Raw genomic sequence first — 12,110 nt, 5'->3', positions numbered from 1 at the left:
ATGGCTCCATGTACCACCTGTGGCACCCATGCCATAGGTTCGCCATCACGGACCTAGGGAGAAACTGTGCAAACACATCCCCCATGTTCAGCTGATTTCTTCCTTTGTGTTAATATTTAGAATAGAATAGAGCTGGAAGGGACCTTAGAGGTCTTCTCATCCAGCCCCCTGCTCAAGCAGGAGAATGTATACTATTTCAGACAAGTCTATGTACTCAAGAGTCTTTTTTTGAAGATTTTTAAAATCGACTCGCATTAAATCCGAAGCTCTGCTCCCTCCCGCCATCCATTCCCACTACATTCAATCTGCTTTTCCACCCAAGTATCCGCCCCTGGGCAGGGATGAAATCCAGCAAGCTCTCACAGGTTCTGGAGAACCGGTAGCAGAAATTTTGAGCAGTTCGGAGAACCAGAAGGGGAAATTTTGAGTAGTTCAGAGAACCAGCAAATACCACCTCTGGTTGGCCCCAGGAGTGGGGAGGGAATGGGGATTTTGCAGTATCCTTCCCCTGGAGTGGGGTGGGAATGGAGATTTTGCAGTATCCTTCTCCTGCCACGCCCAGCAAGCCATGCCCACCAAGCCACACCACGCCCACCAAACCACGCTGGTTTGTAAAAAAACCGGTAGTAAAAAATTTTGAAATCCGCCACTGCCCCTGGGCCCTTAACAACGAAAACTCTCCTTCTCGAAAGCGACGGCGCTGGCCCTTTAAGAAAAACTTACCCTCTTCTCTTTTTCTCTCCTCCCCCTCTCTCCCCCGTCCAACGTGCTTCGCTATAACCCCGGAGCCAATCGGGTGGCAGGAAGGCGGAGCGAATGGAACGCGGGAAGCCGGAGGAAAGGAGGAGGAGCGGGGAGGGTGGAAGAGCTGGAATCGTTAGTATTGTTTGAAGTTCAGCGTCGCGCGCGGGAAAAAAGAGAGCGAAGGCAGAAGAAGAAGAAGAAGAAGCAACAGCAGCTGCCGCGGTCGCTCAACTGCCGAGCGGAAGAAACACGCAGCGGTCGATCGGCGTGGCGCGAGTTCGAGTCCCTCCTTCCCGACCGCAGCAGCAAGCAAGCAAGCAAGCCAGCCACCGCCGAGATCTCGCTCTTGCGGACCACCGCCTCTCCCTTCCTGCACTTAGTTGCCGGCGAGGATCTTCGGGGCAAACTGGGATCCCTCCCCAGCCCGCCTCTCCTCCGATGGAGAACTTCCAGAAAGTGGAGAAGATCGGGGAAGGCACCTACGGCGTGGTCTATAAAGCCAAGAACAAAGTCACCGGCGAGGTGGTCGCGCTGAAAAAAATCCGCTTGGACACGTGAGTGGAAGACCTTTCCTCTCCCCCCCCCTTCCAACATCTACACACACACAAACACAGACACGTGTAAACAGACGAATACAGGCGGCGGGAAGCGGGATAGGTTCTCCGCTTAAAGGAGAAAGCGCAGCCCCGGAGCCTCGCTTTGCTTTTTTGGAAGGAAGCCTCTACCTTTGGGGCGGTGGTCGAGGAAGAAAATAAAATAAAATAAATAAAAAACAAAAACGGGAGACTCATAATGTGGCGGCTCGGCTGCTCCTCCTCCTTCGCCATTAAGCGTGCCTTAGATCAGGGGTCTCCAACTTTGGCAACTTTAAGCCTGGCGGACTTCGACTCCCAGAATTCCCCAGCCAGCATTGCCCTGAAGGGTGCCTTAGATCAGGCGTCTCCAATCTTGGCAACTAAAGCCTGGAGGAATTCTGGGAGTTGAAGTCCTCCCAGGCTTAAAGTCGACATGGTTGGAGACCCCCTTTGCCTTTATAGATGGAAGGGTTGGTTCAGTGATGCTTTCCTCTCTTCTTGATCCGCGTCCCAAATGTTTCCGGAAAGTTTTATCAAGAGACGAGAAGGGAACCCACGCAGCGTCTGGTCGCCTCCGCGGCTCCTCTTTTATCTCGCTTTTAATAAGGTGCTAATTTTACCTGCCTGCAAAACTGCTCCTTAGCCCCGAGCAGAGCGCGAGCTCTTTCGCCACGTAGGTACCTGGCGAAATGAGGATCGTATGCAGGATGACGCCCGCCCACCCACCCACCCCGGGGCTGGGAGAGCTCCAGAAAGAGAGACGATGGAACGATGGAATGGGAATCGCTAGGCAGCTTGCTTTACAAGTTCCTGTAATTATTTCACGGCATGGCCCGTTGAGATTGGAGCAGAGGTGACTCGAAAAATGTTCTTCCACGTTTCAAGTTACAAGGATGCTGCTGGCAGCAAGAGAATCTTATGCGAGCAGCGCTTAAAAATGTCCTTTGCTATGAAAAGTAACTAGATGTCCCTTCCGTGTGCTGTAGAATAATACCCAGCTAATATTTTGGGTTCGGTTAATAATGCTAGGTCTTCAGTAAGCCCTTTTCCTATTGTTGTTTGGGCGTGATAAAATCATGAGCACTCTTCGTTTGTTAGATATCTCCCCTTTTTTATCTACTAGAAGCTGAAGGTGGTATACATGTACTTAATTTCCTTCCTCCCCCTTCATGTTTTCTTCACACTAGTCCTGTGAGCAAGTGGAAATGATTTGGGGAATATTTATATTCTAGAGTTTCCCAGGTCTTGTCCCTATAAAGTTGATAGTTAGATTAGAAGGCCAGTTTGATATGTGAACCCAGACATTAGAGGATACAAAGTCAAATATACCAAATATTCATATAGGATAATAAGGAAGTCCCAGCATAAACTATTTAATCTGCATTACTAATGTACTATTCCACTTGCATTGAGTAATCGTCTATTATGCACAATCTTTTTCATCTACAACTTCTGGTGCTTAATTGTCTATCTCAGCATCTCATGCAGTCAATTTAGTTAGCTAAATTCATTCTAGTTTCATCTCCTCTCCTTAATTTGATTGTTTTCTTTGTTATCAGGGAGACAGAAGGAGTTCCCAGTACTGCCATCAGAGAGATTTCACTCTTAAAGGAATTGAACCATCCCAACATAGTCAAGTAAGTATGTGGAAAACAGAAGGAGATGATCTGGAGAATGATAAATAGAATGCTATTTTTGGTGAGTCTTCAGGCCATTTACCAACCACTGTAATTGAACAATTGTACAATTTACCAATTGTACTGTTTACCAACCACCGTAATTGTACAATTACAGTGGTTGGTAAACAGTGACCACTGTTCAATTTTCCAGCTAAATTGTTGGTAAACATTGGCCACTGTTCAGTTCTCCAGTTAAATTGAGAGGAGCCATTTTTATGGGCCAATAACTGACAGCAACTGATCTGGGAAAAGTTGCTTCAAAGAAGGTTTTGCAGTAAACTGGAAGTTACACACTTCCATGTTCCTTATTTTATTTCTGCTAAGTTTAGAAACATGGGCAACTTGAATATAATTTGTAACCTTCTAAGATAATAATGGCATTGAATTTGTAAAAAAATTGTTTGCGGTTTTGTCATCAACATCCAAAAGTTATTGTTTGTCTTTTATTTCCCATCCCTTCCTTGACTCCCCAGATTGTTGGATGTGATCCACACTGAGAACAAACTCTATTTGGTCTTTGAGTTCTTACATCAAGATCTAAAGAAATTCATGGATTCTTCTACTTCCATCAGTGGTGTAGAGTTACCTCTTATCAAGGTAAGCCATGCAGAGCATGTACCAAAAAAAACGCAACACAACTTAGTTCTGGGTTCACAGGTATACTGGGTACATTTTTTTTTACTTGACAAAAGAACTACAGAAGTGCTGCAAGCCGAGGATTTTGAGGAGACCTTTGTGTCTTCAATGGACATGCGCTTAAATGTAGAAGGCCATACAGAGCTTCTTATTTATTTATTTATTTATTTATTTATTTATTTATTTATTTATTTATTTATTTATCAAATTTCTATACCGCCCTACTCCCGAAGGACTCAGGGCGGTGAACAGCCAAGATAAAATACAGATAATACAAATATTAAAAAATCCCTTAAAATTATTAAATATTTCGGCTGAAACACAGATTAAAACACCCAATTTATAAAATCACGAATTAAAATTTAAAAATTTAAAAGATGGGAGTTAGGCCAGGCCAGCTTGCTGAAATAGAAAAGTTTTGAGAGCACGGCGAAACGTGCGCAGGTCCGGGATCTTCCGTATCTCTGGGGGGAGCTCGTTCCAGATGGTAGGTGCCCCCACAGAGAAGGCTCTCCCCCTGGGGGCCGCCAGTCGACACTGTTTGGCCGATGGCACCCTGAGGAGCCCCTCTCTATGGGAGCGTACTGGTCGGTGAGAGGCTATTGGTAGCAGAAGGCGGTCTCGTAGATACCCCGGTCCGATGCCATGGAGCGCTCTAAAGGTGGTAACCAAAACCTTGAAGCGCACCCGGAAGACCAGCTTCTTAATGAACAATGTGTGCAGTAAGACTGGCTTTGCTCCTAAATACTCTTGAGTTGACTAAAATCTTATATAGACCCAAATGAAATTATATAGCTCTGCTAAATGTTCAAGGTGTTTCCTTATTTTTTTAAGTGTGGTAAATCAAACCACAAGACCCTCTACTTTGGGTTACCAAGTGGAGGCTGGAGGCAGTAGTCCAGCAGTATAGCCGATCCTGGCTTGTCCTTAAGGCTTGTCCTCGTCCTTAAGACAGACAGACTGTGACCTTATAGACTGAAGAGTCTGGTAGACATGGTTCTTCATAAAGTGGCACACAGAATGTTTAATTAGACATGCCCCTCAGATCTTTTGGATATGATCAGGGTCAAATCCAGTATCTTTTTGCCTAATCCCATCAGATCCAAATTGATCCACCCTGCCCCAGACATCTCCTTGCAATCTCATCAAAGGGGGAAAAAAAGCTTCCCCATCAACTAAAGGGAATTGCAACAAAACTGTCAACATCCATCCATCAGCTGATGACCTCAGCATTCCATATCTTTTACAATGGACCTCCGCTATGCTGCCCTCCTCAATGGCCCATTTTGCCTAACAATAGAATTCACCCCAGGTACACTGATAAGGGCCTGTCTAGCTTCTCCAAACTGGCCACAGCCAATCAGATCTCAGGGAAGGCCTTACAGCCTTCAACTTACAAAAACATTTGCTTTTCTGTTGTTTGCAGTTCCTCTTTCTTGTAGCACAGGAACTCAAGGATCCTTTCAGTAAACATGTTCTTTTCAATATTGTGATCTTTTAGACTGAATCCATTAAGATGTTTATTTTTCTTACATTGGATTTGTTAACTTATATTCTGTCATTTAGCCCTCTTATGTTCTAAATTGCAACCCTCTGTATAGCAGATGGACCCACTTATATAGGTAGTCCTCGATTTACAACAGTTTGTTTAATGACTGTTCGAAGTTACAATGGCACTGAAAAAAGTGACTTATGACCATTTTTCACTCTTGCGACCATTCTAGCATCCCCATGGTCATGAGATTTACATTCAGATGCTTGACAACTGGTTCGTGTTTAGGGCAGTTGCAATGTCCCGGAATCGTGTGATTACCTTTTGAGACCTAAATTTCTCATTTAACAACATAAATTTTGAGTTCAATTGTGGTCATAAGTTGAGATCTACCTGTACTGACTTAAGGACTCATGGATATGGTCAGTCAAGGTTTTACTAGAGAGCGGGTAGACTAGATTCCAACCATAATCACACCATGTTACATACAACATTCACTGCTATTGCTAAGGACAGTAGTGGTTAGTTTTTGCCAATAGGCTCCAAGCACAACCAAAACCTAATTTTATTCCAGACATGTTTATGTTTTTCCTAGAGCTACCTGTTCCAGCTACTGCAGGGTCTTGCCTTTTGCCATTCCCATCGTGTCCTCCACCGAGATCTGAAGCCACAGAACCTCCTTATCAATGCAGAAGGAGCAATAAAACTTGCTGACTTTGGGCTTGCGCGTGCATTTGGCGTGCCAGTGAGAACCTACACGCATGAGGTGAACAATTTGTTTTTCCCCACTTTGGCATTCTCTATACTCTATACTACACATATAGTCCGTGACTTACAGCGGTAATTGGGACTGGAATTTCCATCACTAAGCAGTGTGATTGTAAAGCTTGGGGAATGCACAAGTTGGGGAGGAGTTGGGCAAGGGAGATGTGGCAAGGGGGTGCATGAGTGACCAGTGCAAACCTGGGGGGCGGGGAGTCTTACCCCAACAACATGCCACATTTTCTATCATTGACTCTTTCAGGAAGGTTGCAAATAGCAATCACTTGTGAGGTGCCGCAGCTTGTTGTAAGTGCAAACTGGTTGTTGTGTGCCCCCAGATTGTGATTACTTGACTGCAAGGGTGCTGGGATGGAAGAAACTATGAGTACTGCTCATAACTGCCATTTGTTCAGGACCTTCGTAACTTTGAATGATCATAAATCAAGGGCTACCTGTAATCTGGTTGGTTGGAAAATGCTGGTTTTCAAACATAGTTATTGGCTCTTCTCTTTCTCTTTTATATTTTGTATCAAACATGATTGATCAATTACGTGCCATCAAGGTGGGGTTAACATTTAGAGACCTTCTCCAGATGCTCTGGCCTTTAAAATTACACAATGGTGCATCCATTGCTTCTATCACTGAGTCCATTGACCTTGCTTGTTTCTCTTTCCTTCCCCCTTTTCCAGACTTCTCCTGGAGGCTCAATCTTATAATATGTCCAGAATATAATATGAACTTGATCAATTTGTGCCTTGAATGGAAAAACCTGGATTGTTTTATAATCCATTTTTTTATTGGCTTTCACTGTAGGTGTACACATATAAATATGAGTGGGCTTGAGGTTGAGTAGCATTAGGGAAACAATTTCTTTAATATCACGCTGCTCAGGAACATGGCCCAAATTTATTTCTTTCAGATTTCCCTCCATGTTGATTTCACACAACTTAGTTGCATTCCAGCTGAAAGTGGCTGTTTTCAAAGAGGCTTTATGTTGAAATGCAGTTGCTGCGTTACTTTCTCAGAGTACAGTTTTTGTATTATATGTCTTTGTTGCTATGGCTCATTTCCATGCTCTATTCAAAACATTGATTAAAATTATTATTTTAATCAAAACAAAACGCCTAAAGGGCTAAGTTTGGAATATTTTACTAATATTCTTTCTCATCAGCGCTGAGATTGCATTTTCTGTTGTTGTAGGCCAGGATAGGACAACTGATTTTTAGCTGGAATCAAAAGTAGGGAAAGAAAAAAAAAATGAGATTTTCACATTAAAGCAAAGGTATAGATTAAAGTTAATCCTTTAAGCTTTTAATTGCACTCTTTGTTGCTGACTTTCAGCAGCAATTGCAATGGGAAGTCCAGGATCCACAAAAAAAATTCAGAAGGTGTACACATATATAGGTAATCCTTGATTTACAACCACAATTGAGCCCAAAATTTATGTTGATAAGTTGTTAAGTCAGTTTTGCCCCATTTTACAACCCTTCTTGCCACAATTGTTAAGTGAATGACTGCAGTTAAAATTCATAACGTGGTTAAGTGAGTCCGGCTTCCCCATTGACTTGGCTTGTCAGAAGTCAAAAAGTGATTGCATGACCCCACAACACTGCACCGTCATAAATATGAGCCAGTTGTCAAGCATCTGAATTTTTATTACAGACCATGGGGATGCTGCAACAGTCATAAGTGTGAAAAATGATCATTCGTCAGGGCCACTGTAACTGAATGATCACTAAACAAACTGTTGTAAATCGAGGACTAGCTGTACTACACGAATCCTACCCACACCCTTTACCAAAGATTGGTACAGTACACTCCTGTCTGGGATGGTTGTCCTCTCCACTGAGCAGACAGCTTTGGCAGGGGCACATATGGACCGGCGAGGGAGGAAAGGGACAGCTGCCTAGCCAGCCAGATCAGCCAAATCAATCCTGGCGATCAATGGGGTGGCAGATGTCATAGCCAGTTAGCCCTTGCGTCCATTTTATTGGTCAGTGCCCAAAATAATCTATCTACTCATATGATTGTTGCAGTTGGGGGGGGGTGTCTCACAGTAAAGAACATTTGGCTCAATGTGCCCTCATAAGAAGCACTACCTGGCTTTGTTTTCTGATATATGGTAAAATCGGTTCATTCTAAAGGTGCTTGGCTCTGTTACACAGCTAATAACCATTTAAAATACTTGTGTTCTATTTTAAAACTGGGGTCTGCAGTTTAAAAGTTTGGACTTGCCAAACCAGACTTAAATGAAAGTTGGTGTCATCAATGATTAAATAAACTTGCTTTCTAGGTAAGAGGAAAGAAAAAAGTATTTCAGAAATCATTTCTGAGTTTGGCCATCTCAGAGGTAAATCTGAGAAATGATGCCGAGGATATTCTTGTGACCATATAAACTCATGTGATTAATAGCAATAAAACATTTTCCTGTTCATTAAGCTCTGTGGTATGTAAATAGGATACAATAACTCAGGAATCCCCCCTTTTTTTTCTTAGCTTCTGAAAGAAACTTTTGGAGCTGCCTTATTGGTGCCTCTGGCTTGTGTCTCTGCTCTGGAGGGACCAAGAATTGAATATAGCATCTTCTGTATGTGAGTCACATGGTGAACTATTGAAAAGTGACTCCAGTCCATATAATAGCAAATTAATGTGAATTAATTTGGTGGTAATATATGATGCATTTACAAAAAATGGAAGGATAGCGCTTGTGAGACAGACAACTGGATGAAAGTGTCCATTACTGAATAGCTTATTTTAATTGTACATTCATTAGGGGTTTTATATTTCACACTAGGTGGTGACTCTTTGGTATCGAGCTCCAGAAATTCTCCTTGGCTGCAAATACTACTCAACAGCAGTGGACATATGGAGCCTTGGATGCATCTTTGCGGAGATGGTGCGTATTTTGGAAACGACAGTGGGGTGGAGCAGCGGATTGGGCTTGAAAGGCATTCGATTGGCAGGAGCCAGAAAATGTGGCTTGTGATGTTAAGGTCTCGAGGTTATTGTACAAATGTAGGTAACTATGCCACTGCAGACTCAAAACGTTTGAAAAAGTTATCGCTCCGTAAGGAAAGCTTTATTGCTGTAAAACACACGCTCATTCATTTGTGTGTGTGAAACATGAGTAGGTCAACTCAATTAAAGCCTGCTGACAGGATCAGTTGACTTCTGAGGACTGAATTGGGCTTTGGAGAGAACTACTTCCCTGCTAGGGGCAATTTGTGCTTCAAGAATGGAGAATTGGGTCATACGTTGAGCATGTGCTGAAGGTTCTTTATCTGCTGAATGATTGGAATGAAGGAATGGGCCAGATTCCTTCCATCTATCTTAATGATGGTCAGTATTAACACATAATCCTTCTCCCAAGTATCTTCATATATGAGGCTTTTAGCTCCATAGGGGCCATCGTGATGAAAATTCCATTTTTTATATCCTGCTGTTTGCATAATATTTTTATAACTGAAACAGAGTAAAATCATTGAGTAATAAAAGGACAAAATTGAAACATTGCCTCAAAGTAGTTAGGCTAGCAAAGCCTACTATGTTGTGATTCTAACCTTTTGTTCTTATGCCAAATAGTTAACCCGTAGAGCTCTCTTCCCTGGGGACTCAGAAATCGACCAGCTATTTCGCATCTTCCGCACACTGGGCACCCCGGATGAGACTGTGTGGCCAGGAGTCACCTCTATGCCTGACTATAAGTCCAGTTTTCCCAAGTGGGCCCGACAGGACTTTAGCAAAGTAGTACCACCGTTGGATGAAGAAGGCAGAAAACTTCTAGCAGTGAGTTTTATGTAGAGTGAAAAGTATTTTGAACCTATAGCATGTGGTTATACTAAGAACCAAGGTAGAGGTACTTTAAGGAGCATCTGACAGTAATAGGCAATTGCACTCGTGCCAAATCAAAAGCTCCCTTATTGATTTGTGTTATATACGTTGGCATTTTTTATCAAATTCCTATTCAGAGTTTGCTCTGCCTCCATGTTTTCTTCTGCTGTCCTGCTTTAAAATTGATTTATTTCTCCTTACTTAGTGCCAGGAGAACTGTCATATGTCAGTGTAGAACTTGTGAGCTGTATGCATGTTTTATCCACCTACAAGAAAAATGGTTTGGTCTTAGTTTAGAGTGTCCCAACTGTTGTAACTCTCTGCTTACATTCCTTTAGGGGACAAACTCTGAAGTCACACTTTTAGTCGCTAGATTTTGATTCTTGTCATTAACTTGACTAAGACTGAAATACATAGCACTAACTTGAACAAAGTAGTTGAAGTGAGAGTTGGGAAGTGAAAACCACTTGAGCCACTTTCAACATTTTGAGTATATTATAGTGCAAAAGACTGACTAATGAAACTTGCACTCTTCTTCTTTCCCCTTTAGCTGATGCTGCACTATGATCCCAACAAGAGAATCTCGGCCAAGACTGCTCTCAATCACCCCTTCTTTCGAGATGTCACAAAAGCTTTGCCACACCTCCGCTTGTGAAATGGAACTGGAGCCAACAGAGTAGCTGCAGTGCAGGCTCTGCAACATGCCTTTTTCTTGGGCAGCCCTGGTTGCTTGCACTTAACTTTTCAACTTAACCCCGGAGAGAACACTGGTGATCCAATTGGGGCACAGCCTACACCTTTAGGATTTTACTCACCTTTAAAGCACTAAGCTGAGCTTGAGGATTCGCTTGGTTCCAAGCTCCCTTGTGAAGAGAGAAGGGTGTCCAAAGCTACCAGCTCCAAGGATTCAACTTGCTTGAGAAAGCACCCCTTTCATTCTTCACGTGTTTTATCACCCCCTCTCCCATGAGTTCCATGCCTTCCTTCTTGGTGGCTTCTTCAAAATAAGGCATTGTGTATTTGCTTACTCTCCAGCTCTTGACATCTTGGTACAAGTACGGTGTTGATGCTTCTCTTTCCTTCAGGTGTAGAAGGGACTTTGGCAATATGGTGTTTTTCGTCTGTGATGTTCAGTTTAACCCACTTGGATTAAAATAATTTTGAAGAGAGGGGATTGCTGAAGCTGGTGGTACAGTATGCCTTGCTAATTATTCAAAAGCTGGCTCCATCACTTAAGCTCTTTTTGACATCTGATATGCAGAGTACTTTTTTTAAAGAAAAGAAAAAACTCCAAAAAAAATTGCTCATTCAGTAGGGAGATGGGCAAATCTTTATTCACCCAGTATTGTGTTGTATTATATACCTGTTGTCTTATTCTGTGTCAGTGAGCTGATGGTCTTTCTGAGTTTGCAGCCAATTCATGCCTTATGTTTGGCAATTATGGATTGTCATTCCAATACTGTCTTCCTATCACAGTCCGGAAAGTTTCAAATGTCAGTTCTGATGGGTTGGCCTTACATCCCTGGCTTTAAGTAATGTATCTTGCAAATAGATGCTTAAATTATACGTGAGCTTTGAAATACATACCTAATTATTCTATCTCCTATAATATCCAGCCATACATCTTGAGCCAAATAGAAGTCTTAAGACTTCTATAAGAGAATTCAGATTAGCAAACTTTTCTGGCTTGTTCTGGGGAGCCAGAAATATCAATGTCTACATCTTTGTGTCACCCTGTTTTGGAGGGAACTGGATTATTCAAGTTACATCAGTTGAATTGTCATTTAAGTTCTGAGTTTTTTAAAAAAAATAGTCTGAACAATAGCTAAACTTAAAAATCATGGTTTCTGGTCAGTGCCATGTGGAGGTGAAGTATTGTCATAAAAATTTCATATTGAGAATTTTTAAAGACCACTTACATTTGCTAAATAGAAGAATACTTCCCTTTAGAATTCAGGATTTTATTTCAAAATAAGGCAAAGTGAAGTACCTAAAACATGTCTCTAGCATGCAGCAATAACTTAAATCTGATTTTGAAATAACTCCAAATTTTACACTTACTCAATCAGTTGTGTGAGGTGTCTTAAATATGAGGCTTCAGTAAAGCCATCTGGTATTTGTCTTCCTGAAATGCTTATTTTTTATCAAAAGCATATATGCTTGGGTAATGCTCATTTATTGTAGAAATGAAACATGTATTTTAAGATGGAGAGGACTGCACTTTCCTCAAAGTGGGGGGGGGGAGTTCTCATTCATCCTAGGTCATAATTCTTACTATCTTCACTCATAGATGAAAAATCCATTGTTCAGATATGGATGGAAACTTCACTAAGAAAGTTGGTTATTTCAGGACCTCTTGAATTAAAATGGACATTCTTACATGACGCTGCT

At 42.2% G+C, this 12,110-nt stretch overlaps 1 protein-coding gene across 4 annotated transcripts; it reads left to right on the top strand.

Moving 5' to 3' along the window:
• The first annotated feature begins 1,182 nt into the window (after window positions 1-1,182).
• On the top strand, window positions 1,183-11,330 carry CDK2 (cyclin dependent kinase 2). Of its 4 annotated transcripts, XM_070934760.1 has the most exons (7): window positions 1,183-1,298; window positions 2,879-2,956; window positions 3,472-3,595; window positions 5,722-5,892; window positions 8,683-8,784; window positions 9,471-9,674; window positions 10,270-11,330. In XM_070934760.1, exons 1-7 carry the CDS (start codon window positions 1,183-1,185, stop codon window positions 10,372-10,374), a joined length of 900 nt encoding a protein of 299 aa, XP_070790861.1. In that variant the 3' UTR covers window positions 10,375-11,330. The 4 variants fall into 4 exon arrangements, with proteins under 4 accessions (XP_070790861.1, XP_070790863.1, XP_070790862.1 ...); XM_070934762.1 differs by lacking the exon at window positions 5,722-5,892; XM_070934761.1 differs by lacking the exon at window positions 8,683-8,784.
• Window positions 11,331-12,110: the final 780 nt, after the last annotated feature.

Source organism: Pituophis catenifer, unplaced genomic scaffold, assembly GCF_029215685.1.
Source record: "Pituophis catenifer annectens isolate HBS135680 unplaced genomic scaffold, rPitCat1.0.hap2 SCAF_2, whole genome shotgun sequence".
Lineage (NCBI taxonomy): Eukaryota > Metazoa > Chordata > Lepidosauria > Squamata > Colubridae > Pituophis > Pituophis catenifer.
The sequence above is the reverse complement of the archived record's forward strand: the minus strand, read 5'-3'. Positions and strand labels throughout refer to the sequence as shown.

Coding starts and splice junctions, on each gene's coding strand:
- CDK2 (XM_070934760.1), top strand. CDS start 1,183: ATGGAGAACTTCCAGAAAGTGGAGAAGATCGGGGAAGGCACCTACGGC. Junction 1,299..2,878: donor AAAAAAATCCGCTTGGACAC/GTGAGTGGAAGA, acceptor CTTTGTTATCAG/GGAGACAGAAGGAGTTCCCA. Junction 8,785..9,470: donor GATGCATCTTTGCGGAGATG/GTGCGTATTTTG, acceptor TATGCCAAATAG/TTAACCCGTAGAGCTCTCTT.